General features: G+C 39.9%; 1 protein-coding gene across 2 annotated transcripts in view; it reads left to right on the forward strand.

Moving 5' to 3' along the window:
* HTR2A (5-hydroxytryptamine receptor 2A) overlaps positions 1 to 18,206 on the forward strand; it is a 22,895-nt gene extending 4,689 nt beyond the window's left edge. For both annotated transcript variants that reach the window (XM_088159680.1, XM_014868809.2), the window contains exons 3-4: positions 840 to 1,040; positions 16,926 to 18,206. In XM_088159680.1, coding sequence (XP_088015806.1) covers positions 840 to 1,040; positions 16,926 to 17,740 — 1,016 coding nt within the window. In that variant the 3' untranslated portion in view covers positions 17,741 to 18,206. The remainder of the gene's footprint in view (positions 1 to 839; positions 1,041 to 16,925) is intronic.
* The last annotated feature ends 1,098 nt before the right edge of the window (positions 18,207 to 19,304 follow it).

Raw genomic sequence — 19,304 nt, forward strand, 5'->3', positions numbered from 1 at the left:
AGGAAAAAGTTTTCAAAGCATGATCTGTAAGAAAAAGACAAACTACTAGGCTTTTCTTAGACTGGAAGACAAAAAAATAAACAGAATAAAAGTAGGCAAGCCATGACAGTCATCTCCCAACGGCCTTGAGAAAGGAAAGTAATCAATTAATCTTCATAGGTAATGGAAAGAACAAGGAAAAAGTAAGGGCTTAATTTGGAGCAAAGAAGCTGTAGGTTGGATATTGGTAAACACTAATGCATCTGCTTTGGATTGCATTCCCTGGAGGAGCCTATCAATATTCATTGACAGAGGGAATATCCTTATCTAGGTATGTGGTAGAGGCCTAAAGACAGGTGAGATAAATATCACTGGTATTCAACAAAATAATTTTTCTTCTTTAGCTTCCATTAAATCCTAAGTTTTACTTTCAGACGGCAGCTTTACATATCAGCAGGTGTTTATAATGCAGGAATTATGTGGATAAAAAGTCCTAAAGCAAAACTGAGAACTTGCAGATTTACAATGACAAAATTGCTTCTCTTTTCATAGATTTGCTGCCAAAAATGTTTAATCATAGCACCAAGCACTAGCTTTACGCAAATAGAATTAAAAACAAAAAACATATGCTGCCTGTAGCCTGGGAAAGAAGCAGAGTTAACCCCAAAAAGCAACAGTTAGAAGGCTGCAAACAAATAAAAATATTTTCTTAAAACAGTGTCAGGCAGCTTCTAAATGTATCACTTACTACGACTTAGTACTTACTACTATCCTCCTAGAAGGATATATGCACTAGGACGTGTGTCACAACAAAAGATACATGCCACATCTCTAGCTGACGCCAAGTTTCTCTTGTGCAGGATACGAATGGCCTCTACCCAGAAAGCTGTGTGCCATTTGGATCTACCTGGACGTGCTGTTCTCCACCGCATCCATCATGCACCTCTGTGCCATCTCACTGGATCGCTACATCGCCATCCGCAACCCCATCCACCACAGCCGCTTCAACTCAAGAACCAAGGCTTTTGCCAAAATAATTGCTGTTTGGACCATATCAGTTGGTAAGTGAGGCAATATTTCAGCACGTAATTGCAGATTTCCAGCTTTTGAGAGGATTTGACATGTATACTGCAGTATAAAACTTTATTCTCTGCCTGCAGTATTTTGCTTTCCACAGTCTAAGTGCTGTAATGTAGTAATTATGCAATGGAAATCAATGACAATGGGAAATGGAGGAGAACTGAGCGGCACTGGAAGAATATACATCAGTGATAGGATGACTGCATTCAAGTTCATTCCAAAGATATGTTGATTTCCCATATTGGTGACCCATCATTACCTAAACATATGAAAATAAAAAAAAAAATCAACTGAAAAAGTATTTCCCTGTTTTATGTAAGTCAGTTGTTGCCAATTTCTTATTTGGGTAATTTGCTTAGAGATTTTTCTCATGGGCAGATCTTCTCTGCCTGTCTCGGTGTGTATGGTGCGGAATTGATGCATCCTATTTAGGAGAAAACAGATACTGTGTACAGTAAGAATGAGAGGAGTCTCTCCAGAGGACAGTTCATAGTTACAGTCTAAAATAGGTGTTGTGAATGACCCAGTACACAAATCTCTTTTTGCACTGGCAAAACCCATAACCTTGAAACTAGGCAGGGGAGCACTGATCTTTCATTCCCATGGTGGCAGCATGTCCAGAGCAGTCTTATGGCATGGGAGTTGGAAGAGTTTAGTGCCCGATGCCATCAGGGATTTCCTCACACACCTGGGGTGGAGGCTCTCAAATGCTTTGAAAACATAATTCTCTTTCAGTGCTTGTGGTTTTGTAGACCCTTGAGCATTGGCAGCTCACTTATTCAGAGGTAGGAAAAATTCACTCTTTTGCCCTAGAAGAGATATGAGTTGTCAGCAATCAAAGGTAATTAGCTCTTTCCCTGACTAATACAAATTATTGCAAGTGGTAACAGTGATCCCTTACCACTCTTCCCAGAGGAGGGAAAGGAGATGATGTCTAACATGCTGCCAGCCTGGCACTCTAAATTGTCTCCTGACTTCCCTCTTGATCCTGGCCCACAGTGTGAGATAAAGCAGTCTAGGATTGTTAGGATTTAAAATAGCTGTATCTTCCGCTGCACAGCAAGAAATCGTGGGAGTCTTCACTCAACAGGAGGACAGTTCTGCATTCTCCATGACCCGATGAGGCTCAACAGCATCTGGCTCTGCAGTGCATTCAGCTGATCAAATGTAGATGTCTAGCACAGGCCAGGTGAACTCCACCCTAAAAATACCTAGCTCTCAACTATAAAGGAAGCTTATAGCAACTCAGATGTAGATGTCTTCATTTAGATTAGATGAATCATATCTTGTCTCTTCTACAGTCACACTTTTTTTAATCCAGTAGAAAACGTATTACCTACTCTGTCCAGTTTTTCCACTTTTGGAACTACTAAGTGCAAGTATTTTCAGTGCCTTTCTCTATATAGCCTAAAGAGTTCAAGCATTCCTTAAAATTGTGCATACTGTATTTTTTCTGCACTTGTGTGTGGGGCCTTGTGCTTAGTGTGCGTGAAATTACCGTCCTTTTTAAACACAAATTTACAGAATTATCAGAATGACCATTCTAGGGGCAAAACAATGGTCCACGTTGCTCAGCATCTTTTCTCAGACAAGGGCTTACTGACAGAGTACCTGAATTATCTCACTATTAAAAGGAATCGAGAAAGGAAGTGTTATTTTAGCCCTATTAGTTAGAACATGGTTTATGTCCTGTAGCAGGAAGTTTATTTCTTTGATAGCTTGATATTTTGTTTCAAAAGTAATGGCTTTTCTTTGCAGTAATAACTAGTAACATATCAATTGTAAAAACACCTTTTCTGCTCTCTGGAGAAACTATCTTCTAACAGTGATGAGATGAGTCAGAGATGTTACTTGTTATTATTATGGCAAGTGATAGCAATATGTCCTATTTATATAACTCTGAAAAATACAACTCCTTATTTTATTTGAAACCACCCAAGTGTGGCGGGAGTGAAGAGGACAGAGCACCTGGATAAGGACATGTATAAGGGCACAGTGGATGTTAGGAAAATAGGAAGGGTTTTAGGGTAGCTCCATCTCATTCATACATTTCATGTCACCAAAACAGTGAGAAGGTTAAATAGGTACAAAGTAATATTGGCAAGCACACTTAGATGGGCAGGAATGAAGTGGTGCTCGGCTGATTTCTGGTCTCATGGAAGCAAAGGGCATGGAGAGACCAGCCAAAGGAAGACTGGTTGTTTTCCAGCCTGGCAACAAGCTATGGCAAATGGATGTGCTCCAGAGGACAGATAAGAAAGCAAACACATAGGAAGAAGCTATAAGAAACTGATGAGCCAGTCACTGCCAGGCTGGACTAAGTTTGCACTGTGCCACATTGCTATTTGAATAGAATAAAAAAAAAAGCCAGTATTATAAGGAGTCTTGACAGGTCCTAGATCACCCATGCAACCTGCTGTCTGTCAGTCATCAACCCTTATCCTCCTGATCTGCCACCATCCAGCTAAGAATATGTAGAAAATGGGTTTCTGAAGGTGCTTTCTAAATCACTTACTAAGAGGAAATGCTTTCTGAACAAAGAGGTGCTCCATGTATCATTTACCAGCCTCCAGGCTCTCAGTGCTACTTAGAGTGACAGGGCTATAAATGATTTAACTCTTTGCATTTTCACACAGCTATGTCTGAGAACTCTCACTGGGATGACTGAGGTGAGACACTGGCATAGATTGCCCAGAAAAGCTGTGGATGCCCCATCCCTGGAAGTGCTCAGTGCCAGGTTGGATGGGGCTCTGAGCAACCTGGTCTAGTGGAAGGTGTCCCTACCTGTGGCAGGGGAGCTGGAGTGAGATTATCTTGAAAGTCCTTTCCTACCCAAACCATTCTATGATATCTGGCACAAGCAGAGCTGGTGTTGGGCACAGCACACCCTCCACAGTGCCTGGTGTGGCTACCATCTCACTTACAGATACAAATCCAAGGTTTTGCTCTCCAGCCTCACTTACATAGATACCCTTTGACTTCCCCATGTCCCTACAGTTTGCAGCTGAGCTGGTGACCTGTGAACTTTCGTGAAGTATGAGATGGAGAGTTAGCAGAGGAAGAGGGGGGAAACAGCCAACAGTTGGGTGTTGACAGCACATTTAATCAGTTCTACTGACCATGCAAACAGCTCAGCTGAACTGAACAGCACTGATGGACATATAGGGCTCTCAGATGCTGCCTTCTTCAACCATCAATATGGAAACAAACCATTTAATCCTACCACTTATCTTTCAACCTTCTGTCTTTCAAACTCACTCTTTCTAGAAGGGGATCTTTCTTCTGTTGCCATCAGAATTTAATTTCACTAACAGCCTTTGACAAAAAATATTGTCATGGATTCCTGGAAATCCAGGAACATTATATCAGCTGGATTACCCTTATCCACTCCGCACTGACTCCTGCAAATACTTCTATCTGATTTGCGGGGCCTGAAAAAGCTCTTCCAGTGCTTCCCAACCCACCTAGATTATAACTTCCAGTGTATCCAACTAATTACACTTTTGTTGACTAAATTTGCATTTTTCCTTTTATTCACTAAATACGCAAATACATTCAATCAATTTTAACCAAAGGCAACCAGTGATCTTCCTTCCATTGGCTTCAGTGACATATGAAGCATTTATAAAACAGCAGAAAAAAAAGCACAGATAGTTTAATTTACTTGACTTCTGAAATCTTGATTTTCTCAGTTTAAAAAAAGTAAATTGTGCTAACATTTGTTTTTGCATTCAGTGGAAGAAGAGCATTTAGTCAGAAGCCTTTGTTTCACTAGACCATGTAATGCCACAGGCAATTGGTTTAAAAGAGATTCTAATTACTGTAACAGATTCTAATTGTGTCTTTAATTCTTAAATCATCCAGTATGCACAGTGGCTAGATAATTAGATTATTTGTAGCTGTTGAAGGCAAAAGCTCATTAAACCCTCAAAATTATTCCGTTTGTTTTAAAGCACAGAGGTCATTATTGAGAACAGGTGTAAAAAGCCAAAGGATTTCCCCCTGCTGGAAAAGAAGTAGAATTTTGAATAGAACTGGAATCTATAGAATTGTAAATAGAGCCTATACTTAAAAATACATGCCAAATACCTTTGAGTTCTAAATGGGCCTACCAAATGCATTGCTCTGCAAGAGGCCAACAGTGCGTCATTCCCTCATTGAAAGGGTAACATAAAAGAATCACAGGCATGAATGTTAAGTCCTTATATATAACATTTCTCAGTTCTTATTTCTCTCTATTCCTCTGTTAATGGTCTAAGTAATGTGAAGTCTGATGAAGCTCAAGCACTCTAAGCTGAGATTTCTCTTACCATTTCTCACTCAGCCTACACATCTGATCACTGCCTTCAGGCAGTCTCTGCACTCCCCAGTCACTAAAAGCTTAGATTTATTCAGTACTTTTTATGCAGAAAAATCCCCCCAACATGGATCTGGATGAAGCTGGTAAAATACTTCCCACCACATAACTCTAAAATTTTGCCATTCCTTTTGAGGCTTCGAAAACGAGAAATACTGTAGCATGCGAAGCAACGTTCTCCAAAGTGCAGGGTGAAGTTAGCTCCAGGTACAAATCAAGCCCAGTGCAACTGAGCCCCCAGCTAATTTGGCAGTGTGACATTTTATGCTGACACAGAGGCTTACACCTCCTTCACAGGCAGCCTGCAATTTCTCTGCATGACTTCTTACTGCCTTACAGCATATGAAGGGCCAGGCAAGCAGCAGGGATTGGGAGAGTTCAACCACTGGTGCCTCTGAATTGTGTTTTGCTGACAGCTTTGGGGTCCTTAGGCTCAGTCTTCTTTCTGTCAAGGATAGCTTTCATTTGAAAACTCTTTTACAGTTTTCAGAAGGCACAAACAGCTAATAAACTGCAGGCTGATCCCTGTCCTGAATCCTCTACACATTCATTTCTTCCAGGTGATGTAATATGCCATTTCAATCAAGTCTAATTTACTTCCTATGCTTTGGCATAGGAAGAGATCATTTGTTAAAACATGGAATATACTGCCAAAATATACAAAATTGCAAATAATTACACACGGAACTGTACTCTGGCAATATAGATTCAAAGCTCAGCACCTAAATTTGGAAGTGCAGGAGCTAAACTTAAAATATCTACTACACTACCCACTGACCCATTTAGTCATTCACTCTGCTTCCATTTCTTCTTGAAGACTTTGACTTTTGACTTAGCACTCTTAGAAGGTTTTAATAATCATTTCCCTAGAGAACATTTCTTTTATTTTTATTATACTCATTAAACCTTCTCTCAGAGAGTGAACATACTGTTTGCTCACTCCAGCTGCAGGATCTCAGAGACAAACATTGTAGGTTTTGTGTTTGAGCAACCCTAGGAGCTTCACCAATTGTGGATGCAGGATGCCATAAAAATAAAACGAAGTTGTAAAAAATTGTCGCACAACATATAGAGAAATTTGCATCAATTACAATGAAGGATGTTGGCATGAAATTTCATTAATAATTAGATCTTCAGAAACATCTCAGAAATAGAATCTTCACTGAATTTTTTTCATGGAGACACAATGTATGACGCTTCATTGCCATACTAATCACTCCTACAGCAGTGACAACTAATGAGAACAAGCTTTTCATGTACAGGTTATCTAGGGGAAGGTTATGTTGGTTCCATGGAAAAGGAATATGCAGTGTGTAATGCACATTTCTGAGTTGACTAGCACATGTTTTCTGGTCATGAGGCATTACTTAAGATGGCTCTGAGAAAGACATAAATATCCTATTTACTTTGATGTAAATTTTCCCCATATTTCCCCTTTAACATAACCCTTTAATTGATTTGTTCTTCCCAGAAGAGTGAACACATCCATCAGACCATCAGCTTACCACATGTATTTCCCTCCTATAACTGTGAAGGTTTAAAAACCTTGCATTTTGAAATTGTATATGTTTGTTCATCTGACAAGGAGGTGTTACTAACATTATACTTTATGGGAAAAAGTGCTTAAAAGAATGTTAATGATGGAGCTACTTTCAAAATTCTCCAGATTTGGGAACACAGACATAAAGAAATGAGACACAGACATGTGTCCATAGGGATGCATTTGCAAACCAAAGACACTGAGCAACCCAGCATTCATCTGGATGGGAGAGAATACATTATACCTGCAAATATGTGTTATCAAAGAAAGAATCATTATTATGTATATATTTACCATGTTCTTAGGGTAGTTACATCAGGATGAGATGAAGGGTTTTGCCTATGAAAAAGGCACGCACTTATTTTGTGAGCACTCTTTTTGCAAGAAGCAATCTCCTTTTCAGCTGAAAAAAGAAATGAGAGGTGTCATGACATTATTGTGTGGTATTTCTTTTGAGTTTGGTTTTATTTTTAAAGGCAAGTTATAAACAGTAGAGCTGTATTTTTAATAGAAAAGAACCTGTTTAGTCAAGGTGCTGATGAAAAAATTAGTTGTCTTATTTTAAAAAAAACACTTGTCTTTGTTTGGAAGACGATAAAGGACCATGTTCTTCTTCCTCTTGAAGCTACCAGCAAAGTAGCATAAAGTTCATTTGGACCAGGCCTGTCCTATTATGAAGGTTTTTTGAATGAATAAGTAACTGTTGGTGGGTGCCAATATGACTTATAATCAGCCAGTCTCTCTTTGTAGGGTACATCAGAGTAAATTGAATATTTTAAGAAAAAAGGCAGCATCTCTAGTCGGAGGAGCTGGATTTCTTCATAGAAAATGCCACATGCAACACAAATGAGAACAAAAGAAGTGTACGAGGAATTATGCTGGGATTCATAAATTCTGTTGTCTGTACACTGTGACTACATTTAATCACCTTCTAAATTAAAAATGGTGCTGCTTAAGTAGCATTGTATTGCATAAAAGAAAATGTAAATAAAAGAGAAAATTTCATTCATTTTAAAATTATACAGAACAATATCACAAGTTCCTTTATTTATTATATTTGACTTAAGTCAGATGCTGTGTTTTATGATGTTATGAAAGGTTCATCTATCACCGAATTCTTTAAAATTAAAGCCTTATGTTTATCCTTACCAGCAGGAACATTGCAAACTATTGAATACCCAGGCTGCAATTAACTTTCCCCACACATTACCTGGCCTGTGCCATTGGCATCTCTTCTAAGCAGAAGCCCAGCTAATAAAAGTCAAGGGTTTTGTCAGAACTGCAAGAACAGATTCCTAATTACCTGAGAATAATTTAGAAACACCTGTCAGGTGATTTTGCCTATGATGTCCTCCAGGGTCATTGATGGAAAATAGCTTGTTGAGCTCCTGTGATGTCCTGAAAGCAGGCTGTAGCATTGTCATAAAAGCTTTCTTTTCTGCCTGATCAAAATCGGGATCTGTGTATTTCACAGTATTCAATCCTGCCTATATGTTGGATAGAAATCACACCCATTGGGAAGACTTATTCCCTTTAGGCAGAACATAGCCCTTGTTACGACTTTTTGTATTTGATCTGAGTTCTGAAATGTCAGATTGACCACTATTGCCAGGATCATAGACTGAGCTGAACTGTGAGTATCCTGAGAGAAAAACTGTGATTTTAGGTCCCAGGCACACTGAGTGAGCAGTGTAAATTTCCTCTGACAAGCACAGAAGTACTCAGAAGTTTTAGATTGAAAGTTCCCCAGTTAAATCCAACCCTGCCTTGCATACTAGTGCAGAACATGAGGAGGTCACTCCTGCATTTCTTTTGCAAGGACAGTCCATATATTTATTTTTCATTTTCAAGGTGCTTCGTGACATTTAACAGAAAGATAAACCTAGGGATCCCGTTGTAGCAGCCACATAGACACCAGCAGATGGGAAATATGGGTAAATGTGACCAGGGCATTGACTGGTCTAACAGAGCCAGTCAGGGTGAAGGGCATTAGCTGCAAGGTGAACAGTAGAAGCACAGGATCCTGACTCATCATCTTCAGACCTGTGCAGGTCTCTAAGCTGCTTCTCATTCTGTTTTTGCTTCCAAATTATCCATGGCATCAGAACATCTATCCCAATAACTGTCCAGCCACTGCTGCAGTCTCCTTGTATAACTAGTAAGAAGCTGATAATTTGCTTATTGAGCAGCTTCTGCAAGCAACCACAAAAGGAAGCATGGCAAAACAACTGGGACATGGTCTGAGGTCTAGAAAATCCAAAAGAAATACAGCTTTTGTTATCTCTGCCCTTCAGATGCAGTGTGAAATTATTGCAAATAAAAAGAAAAAATTAACATTTATCTGATAGCTACATTCAGTCTCCTTTTAAACTACATAATGAGGCCAAGTAGCACTGCTGAAGGAGTCCCAGAGATACTAACAGAAATCTCTGTTCAGTTCAGTGGAAGATTAGGGCAGAGTTAAGTAAATTATCAGCATTCAACAAATCACACCACGTAATAATTAAAAGACAGAGATATAAAAACTGGGATATTAGGGGACCTTATCATTTAGACTGCTCTAGGAGGCATCACATTATTTGCTTATGGTAGTGGAATATCTAAGATCTTTCCATAATTTCTAGCTTATTGCTGCTATAAGTATTTTTTAAGCATTACTGTGCATGTAGCAAGTATAGCACATAATAAATTAGCCCTGAGGATCCTTTAGGAGCTTCGTAGCTAAAAAGACAAACTGATAACATGCGATTTAGGAAGATCCTGTTAAAAATGTATGGTATTTCCTTCTTCTCAAAGCACTATTATACCCAAATCTGCTCTCCTAGGGGCCTGAACAGTGAACACTGCAAGGCCATGTGACATGGAATACAGAAAGGTTGTATGCTAAACAGAGGAGGCATCACAGGTGGCTGGAATTGATCCTACACAAGGCTCTTTTCCTTTGCAAATTAACATATTTTCCTAGGCCAGTGCCAACCATAAATTTGTAACTTCTTTTGAGTAGAAATTAAACCATTGTTACCAGGAGCTTAAAAACACCAGTGCATTATAAACAACATTAATTGAGTACACAGAAAGGAAAAGGGTATTTGACCTGCTCTGCTGCATTTTGCTGAGCCACAGAAGCAGCAGCCTTAAATAGAAGGAGGAGAGTCTTGTCCCTCTGTGCAGAGATAGGCTGGAGACCTGTGGAACCCCTTGCAAATTTTCAGATCAAATACTAAGCTCTTTATTGTAAGGCCAGTCACTTTTCATCACTTCTAATCACCACGGATGAAAGGGTTATACAGTTATCATTAGCCTATGTCCCCTGGAGGAGCATATCAAACCCAGCTCCTTTCCAGCTCCCAAATGGCAGCAGAATTGTATCTGCTGTCCACCTTGGACTTGGGTTCCACCCAGCCAGCCTCCCCCAGGCAAGTTGCTTCCTCACCTTTCTTTATTTCTAGCTGTTTGATAAGTGTAGACTTCTATATGCCTTTTTATGACTGGGTAACCAACTTAGACACTGAGAGATAGCAACTTCTCTCAATTGGAGATCTCTGTGAGAAGCCAAAAAGCACCTTTGAAGAAGCCTCTGTCCAAATAAAAAATAATGTCACTAGTTGAAAAGCAAAGACTACTGGGGAATAGGCTCCACTGGAAACTGCTATGCAAAAGTATAGCATAGCAAAATAGAGTATTTGCATCTTCCTCAAATATTCAGAAGGCCTGAAAATACAACTAGAAAATTAGAGGAACCAGAGTGTAAACATGTCCTGCAGCATAACTAACAAAGAGAACTTGAGGAGTGCATAGGCAGGAAAAGCACTTAAAGCCAAAAGCAAAGAAACTGTTTCCTGCTCTTGGATTCTTGGTGCCTTTAGGAAATAGGGCTGTGTGCACATTTTGAGGATTATATCAAAGCAGAAGGCAACTCCATCAGTGGCTTCCTCTCTCATAACTCAGCTCGCTCTGAAGGCCAGGGTTTCTAAACAACTGGGTCAAAAAGGGGCACCTGTCCTTGATTTCCTGCACTGTCCTCCCTGTAATTCTCCTCTAATCCTGTTAATAGTTATTTTTATTATCACAGTTCTACAAATTAATTTGGAGACACATATCTCTGTTCTTGTTAAGAAATAGGCTTTGGGACCATGGACATAAATGAGAAACATATTAGGAAACACAGACTTCTCTGATTCTGTTTTTCTAAAGTGAAATAGATAATTTATGGTATAAATTATCATTCACCATATTCTTCTCACATAACAATAATTGAATGTATCTCCTGCTAGGCTAAATAATATGTTTCCTTAGAGATTTTCTGAGCTATCAAGAACAAAGCCATTTCAAAATTAATAGAATAATCCAACTGTTACCTGGCACCCCCTCTATGTGGTGTTAAATTTGTTTTCCTTTCTCTTGTATTAAATAGAACATGTGTGATCAAATAAAGTGTTCCAAGGGAAAGATACAGAAAACCAGCTCCATGCATGCCCTTGAATAAAAAACTAAATTTGGTCTATCAGCAGTTATAAGGAAAACGCCTGGACCCGCTCTGATTCCATTCCTGTGAGTGCAGCCTCTTGGGATGCAGAAAGGAGACGATGCTTCTCCAGCACTGTGACTCACTTAGCTCTTGAGGAAATCCATCTGAAAACAAATATTATGTGGGGATTTGTGAGAGAAAGCTCCTGATCCGCTTCTGCCTCTGCCGGCACATGTACCTACCACCAGGGAAGAATTCTGTGCTGGTCTCACATGTGAGGAGAAATTCTAGCCCAAGACTTTGGGGACACTCACACTGACTAGGGAAGGTGGAAGCTTTTTAACATTCATGCTAACTAGATGCAGCCTCAGATGATGATTCCCAATCCATACAGAGGTTTTCAACATTCTCTTTTCCCTGGTGGAAATTTCTGCTTCTGCACTGCCACCCATCAGCAACCTTCATGCATTGGAAATATGGCTGGCACTACTCTGGCAGCAACAAAATTATCACAGCAAAGGGCTTGTCATGACTGGAAAGGAGTCAGTGGGAGAATAACATTTTCAGGTGCATGCAGAGAGCAGCTAAGTGTTTGCAGGTCTGGAGAAAGAATGATGTAATGGCAAAAAAATGAAAGGTAGTGATGTAACAACCATAATGGTGAGTGTCAAAAGCCAAGCAGAGACATGAAGCCAAACTGAGCAGCTGCTCTGCAGATGTCAAAGTGGAAGTAACTGTCACTAAACTCCAGCTCCTCATATAAGATCCAGACACATTGTCATTCTTGAAACTCAGAGGACATGGTCCATGGTCCCCCTGCTACAAATGGCTCACTGTGGCTTGTGTTCCTTGAGCAAACAAACATCCATACCATGGGCACCTTGATAGCCCAAAGGAATAAATAACCTTTTGTGTGATTAATTAAGTAAAAAAATTTGAAAATAATGTGATAGCAGTGTGCAACAAGGAGATTTTTGTACAACATGATACTGAGAGTATGCATTGCATGCCTTGGGATGTAGCAGGTGAGTTATACATGGACATCTCTTTGCTGTTTGGATGTGTAGATGTACCAAGAGAGGATATTTTCTGAGTACAAATAGGCACCAGATACCAGCATGGGCTTTTCTAAAGAAATTAGACAATATGGCCACATTAGCTGCTTGAAGGAGACACTGGCCTTCTCAAGCAGCAATCCTTTCAGAGGTCCCCAGAGTCACAGCACATCTTTGTGCAGTAGCCTGTGAGCTGGCCCATGACCTGGTATGTCTAAATCAATGTGACTGCTAAAACCTGAGACGGGAAGAGTTTTTTGTTTTTCATGAGAAGGTGAACAAAGGTGCCAAAGTTTCTGAGAAACTGTAATGACATTTCTAAAAGGTAGTTCCTAACCCTTGGACATTTATTAAGGCACAGAAAGCTCATTTGTGTTAAACAAAATTGAAATGGATATATGCGAGGTGAAAGCACATGAACGACAGTTTCTGCTTAAAGGAGACTTCACTGAAAGAACCTTGACCTTATCAATTTACTTCCCCTTCCTTGTCTTCACCCCAAGTAACTCAAGTGTGCCACCCACACACACATTGTAAATTATGGCTTTTATTTATTGATAGTCTCAGCAGCTCAAGGCAGCTGCACACCCAGTTTACCTGTCCAGTTAAAGTGGTTTTATAGCTGTTGTATACTTCTGAAGCCAGCAATGTGTACCACTATATCAACCTCTGTCAATTTCACCAGGCTTTTTGAGAAAACAAAAAGGATGCCATTGCTTTACTTCTTAACCTTTGGTGTTTTCAAGAGCCTTTTGTCATTCTGAAACTGTGCCAAAATTCTTGAGGTTTAATGCAGAATTTATTACTCATCTTTATTGTTTGGGATCTGTTGTGCGGTTTATTAAAATCCACAGTTTGAAACAGGCATGTGTGTATAAATCAAACCATATTAATAAACCACCTTGGACCAGAGGAACATAATATTTAGGGCTTGTTCACAAGGGAAAATGTTCTAAATGGGAATGTCAACTGGAAATTGAGTGGCTAATGTACCTTCAGTGCTTAAATGGATTAAGTGCTCCTATTCTGTGCTGAATTCTTCCTTGTGCCTCAGTTTAGTTCTTTTGAAAGCCAAGGGAGATAAACCATAAAAAAGCTCTCAGGGTATACCAAGATTTTTTCCAGACTGACCTTGAGCTAGTGGGAGCATGGAATGGGCAGGGTGTGGAATAGCTGTTCTGTTACAGCCCTTCCAGATTGTTTCCTCCAGATCTACTGTTGGTACATGCTTCACTTCCCAAACACCTGTTTGTCCCTACCTGGCAGCTCTGCATGATCCTTTCTCGTGAAGCTGATTTTCTTCTTATGACTTTGGAATGCATAGGCACCATCTGTGTCTTCTTAAACATCCAGTCACCAAGAGCAGGGAGCTGGAAAGCAAGGACAGGTAAATTAGAGAGAATATACATATGAATCATCCAGGTGAAAAAAATCATTCATATTCAATGTTTAAAGAATTAATTCGGTCAGTTGCAATAATGCTAGTGCAACTTTAGACCAGGACTTTTTTTTATGGGTTACAGGACAAACTTGATCTTGACCAAACGTGACATGTGGGTGATATTCTTGGCCATATGTGATGATTCCTAAAAATCCCATCAAAATAGTGGATGTGAGTTGCACATGGAAGCTCATTTACTGACAGTTTAAATATGACTGCCTTTGAATTTGGTCCCTGTGTTCTCATGGAATTTGCCGTATTTATGCTGCAGAAGCTAGCTGTCGAGGGGGGACAATCCTTGTTCCTTTCAGGAAAGAAACAGCACGTTTAGTCCCTGTAGAGATACAAAAAGAGAAAATTGGGCTGGACATTAACTTTTTCCATGCAGAAATGCCACAATAGCATTTGGGGGATGCCCTGCATCAACTGAACTGGAGTTATGCAAAAAGCAATTTATAGCTGTCAGTGTTCTTTGCCACCAAAGTGTGGTATCTCTGCTGTTTTCAAACTGTATACAGCCCACTTCCCTGTGGCTGCAGGGGAAAGATGCCTTGAATGGCCACTCAGAAGAACTTACGTGACTAGCAGTGCCTGCTACAGCTCTGTTGGTATAGCACTTTTGTGCTTATTAAAGGAATGACAAAGAAATGCAGGAACTTCTGTTACACGCTTAAGCCCATTTCCATTTTTTAAAGTCAGAAATCTGGATTTAGACGCCAGTCTCCAGAAGCTGCTAAGAACAAAACAAAGCATTTGGGGAATTGCTCCTCTTGTTTCAGGTGAGAAGTTGTAACAGACCTTGGCCGTTTACTTGAAAAAGGGTGCAAATTATGCTAAAATTTTCCTCTTTCTAGTGCTGCTGCCTCTGCTCCCATGCCTCCTCATGCAGCTGAACCATAAGGTAGTAATGAAAAGCATCTTTTTACTCTGTCAATACCATTGTTTATTTTATCTCTGCAGCTCACACTAGGTCTTTGAATTAAATGAAAAAACAGCCTCGCTGTTATCAGCACAGGGCAGAAGCAGACGGGAAACTTGTGGTATTGCTCTGACTAATGCTGTGTCTTCGTGCAGCTGGAGTATGATGCTGGGGGGTGCTGGATGCCTTCTGCACCCCTTCAACTCATCCAAAAAAAGAAAACTGACTTCAAAGCATTCCTCATTTCCCTGGAGTTTTCAGCACTCCAGATTACTCAGCCATGGCTGGACAGTCTGACTTCTGATGGTGATCTCTTCCTCCGTGTTTTTAGTGAGATGGACTCAGACCTTTTTAGCCAGTAGCTAAAAACATTGGAGGTTTCTGTCAGCTCAGCTCAGGAGCTGCCACACACTGCATGGGTTTGCATCTCACTCGCTGGCTTCTCCTAGCCCAAGTTCAAGCATTTAGAGCTTGTGCAGGAGAAACAGAAAGGGTAATACCACAGGCTCTCCACCAGCTTCTGCCCTGGGCAGATAAGAGCAACACTTTTCTAAAGTGGCCTGAGGCAATGCCATGACTCAGTTCAAAGTTGCAAAGACAAAATAAGCTACAGTGTTCCTAGAAAAAAAAGATCTTTGTAGAAGCCCCAGAAGAACAAAAATAATTAAGCACTCGAACAGAATAATAATCTAATATTATTGTTTGGTATTGAGCCTGTACTCCACAGCCTTCCTCTAGGACTGGAGCTGTTATGCTGGGCACCAGATATGTGTGAAATGAAGAGACAGGCTATGCTTTTAAAGGAGTCCCAGTTTAAGCAGTAGAGTGGGAAGAAGGGAAAGAAAGAGGGATAGAGGAAGGTACCATTGAAATGTAGATGTTTTAGGACACGTCTGTGAACCAGTAGGGACACTCCTGGGCATCCACTGAATAAAGTATCCTCATATCATAAGAAATTCTTCTCTAGTCAATGTTTTTATGTCCCATAAGCCAAACAGAGCAACTGGAATTTCTGTTCCAAAATGCAAAGGGGACTGAAGTTTCCCAGGAGCTCACAGGAGTCAGACTCCTCACCGCTTTTATCCAAACAGGGCTGCATTATCAACCCCAACTTCACTCCACTTCTGCTATCTTAGCAGCATGTCATCTCTTTCATTGTCTGAACACTGCCTCTCTCGGAGAGACAGTATCCATTTGTAGGACAAGTGACACATGCTGAAAAAAACCCAAAACCAACAACCAAAGAAACAGCAGCTGTTTGATTTTATCCAGACTAGCAGCATTTGCAGAAATTCCTGAGGAAATGGCTGAGTAGGCTTGAAATAGATAGCAGCTCAAGGAGAATGGACTTTGTCACCTTGTCTTGCCATTCATGACAAGCCAAGGATGCATGCTCCAGGGGAAGACAAATTTTGAATGGCTATGCACAGAGAAGGCAACCTCTAGCAGCTGAAAATACAGTGAAAGGACTTCTGCAGTCCTGCAGGATAAACTACATCTCAGGCTGCCTCATATCAGTGTCTCTCAGTGCTTAATTTGTTCCCATTTTCCATCAGGTCATTGCCACATGGGAAGTTGGGTTTTGTTTATAGTCAACACATTTAGCTTGTGTTGACTATATGGAGATTACATCAAGAAAAGAGAAAGACACAATGAAAGACTACTCTTAGATCTATGACAAAAAATTATCTTTCCTTCTAAAATCAGTATTTCCCAGCCTATTTAGAACCCAGAACACTTTTAATCCTCCAATGAAAAACAGTCCACGATCACTCTTATGCCACTCCAAAAAAGAAATCTTGGTCATAGTTCATAAAATCCTTTGCCAAGGTGTCAGGGACCAAGGAGCAAATGTAGAGATCATTACAAGGGGCCCAAGATCCAAAAATATGCTTTTCTGGCTTCTGGGTGTTCATAGGACAGTTGGAAGGAAACAAATGTGTTCTACCTGTGGCTGATGTAGTGTGTACAGCTATGATCACCTTAGTCATAGGCAGAACACAGATGGATGTTTGTTTTTTTCTTGGAGGCTGGAAGTGTTTTTCATTATTGTTTTTAATCTCTTCTTTCTCTCATCCACCTTCAGGTATCTCCATGCCTATACCTGTCTTTGGACTACAAGATGACTCCAAAGTATTTAAGAAAGATATTTTTAAGAAAGACATCTGCTTACTCGCAGATGAAAATTTTGTTCTAGTAGGCTCTTTTGTGGCATTCTTCATCCCTCTAACCATCATGGTAGTCACTTATTTTTTAACTATCAAGTCACTGCAGAAGGAAGCTATGCTATGTGTGAATGACATTGGCCCTAAGACCAAGTTTGCTTCATTCAGCTTCCTCCCTCAGAGTTCCCTGTCCTCAGAGAAACTCTTCCAGCGCTCCTTGAACAGAGACACGGGGACTTCAGGAAGGAGAACCATGCAATCCATCAGCAATGAGCAGAAGGCTTCCAAGGTCCTTGGCATTGTCTTCTTTCTGTTTGTTGTGATGTGGTGCCCGTTTTTCATCACCAATGTGATGGCTGTTATTTGCAAGGAGTCATGCAAAGAAGAGGTCATTGGAGGACTTCTTAACATATTTGTTTGGATTGGCTACCTTTCTTCAGCTGTCAACCCACTCGTATATACGTTGTTCAACAAAACCTACCGCTCAGCTTTCTCTCGCTACATCCAGTGTCGCTACAAGGAGGAGAAGAAACCTTTCCAGCTGATCTTAGTGAACACTATCCCAGCACTTGCATATGACTCCAGACAGCTCCAGCTAGCACAAATGAAGAGTTTGAAAAAAGAGGCGAAAATGATGGCTAAGGATTACTCAACAGTCACGATAGGAACACATCATTTAGATGGTACCTCCAAGGGAAGTATCGGCCCAGGGAATGAAAAGGTTAGTGGTGTGTGATGGTCAGCAGCTGCCATGACAACCACTTTCTGTGCACTGAAAATTTCACTCGCTGTGAGAAGCTCTGATAGCTTAGGAAAATCAGCTGTGTTCAAGAGACCTTCCAACAACATCATATACTCCTCACATTATCCTGTGAATGAAAAGCAGGGTTGAAAGGGTATCAAATGTGCAATTTTTCTCCATACTTTGGCTGTTTAAAGCACAGGCTTTATTAAACTTATTTTTTTAATATTCTAAAGGATATATTTCTTAAAGAAAAAAATGCAATTTCTTGTATTATAATATGGGCTGTGAAGAAACCTACGCATTTCTCTTCTCTTTGCAAATGAAAGCTAAGCTGTCCTTTGATGTTCTTGCAGAGTAGGCTCCAGCTAGTTTGTCTTGCTACAACTGAGTTTTGTTATCATTAACTGAATGAGCACTTTATGGAATTTTAAATAAAATGATGGTCCATTTGCTAATATATATTTAAAATAAATCCTAAAGTATTAAACAAAATCTATTCAAATCGCTATAGATTAATTATATGGACATTTTGTTAACTGTTTTAATGCTATTTTTTTCTTTCTCAGTAACCATCCCGAAATGCCCCTGGGCTTTTCTGCCATTTGTTCTGTATTTCAAATAAGCAATCTTTAAAGGTGAATTATACTTGAATAATCCTCTGTTTCCACCACCACTTGTAATCTTTATTTCAGGACTTGTAGTTTATTTTCATTCAAAAATTTCACATGTTCATCTTAAAAATTGAAAGTAATGTTTTCAAAATTATTAGTCTTAATTCCCTGCTCCTCCCACTAGTGAAGACAGGGAGGTGAAGTGAGAGAACAGCGGAAAACCAGGCACAACATTGCTAAATAATTTCAGCACCACTTCCAGATTCATGACTCTCTGTTCAATTCCAAAAAAGTCTGATTTAAATTATGTCAGAGGAAGCTTTGCATGAGTAAAGCCTTCAGTAAAAGATTGAAGCAGATCCTCTCTCATAATTTCTCTTTGGTTAAAAAAGGCCATTATGAAGAATGTTCTGGTTTTCATTTTGGGCTTGTAAAGCCAGAATTATTGGAAAACAATAGTTACTAAAAATTGTTTTCCGTTGTTTCACTGTATTGCTGTTAAGGCAGATTGCTCAGGAATGGTCAGAAGACTGCACTACTAGGACTCAGCCTTAATGAAATATGTATGGGCAAATGGGGCTCACTTGAAAAATAACAGGACCTGTAAGCAAGACTGCATTTCATCTGCATAGATCCAAGGATAGATTACATTGCATAAAGAACATAAAACACTGCTTGCCAGACATGCCTAGTCATGAAACTCTTTTCTTTCAGGCATCATAGCCAATATCACTGAGGCCAGTGGGTCTTTGCTGAAGAGGAGAAATATAAATGCTGCATTCATATGCAAAGCTTAAATCCAATAATTTGTTTCATTCCATGAATTTTGCAGCCATAATCTCATCAGAACCAGGATGTATTCCAGTTTCTCTAGAGAAAAACACTGCCCATCCAGAAGCAAAACTCCAATGCCTTCACCCGTCCTTCTATTGAAGTTGTTCAGT

The sequence above is a fragment of the Sturnus vulgaris genome, chromosome 2, assembly GCF_052056855.1.
Source record: "Sturnus vulgaris isolate bStuVul1 chromosome 2, bStuVul1.hap1, whole genome shotgun sequence".
In the NCBI taxonomy this organism is placed as follows: Eukaryota; Metazoa; Chordata; class Aves; order Passeriformes; family Sturnidae; genus Sturnus; species Sturnus vulgaris.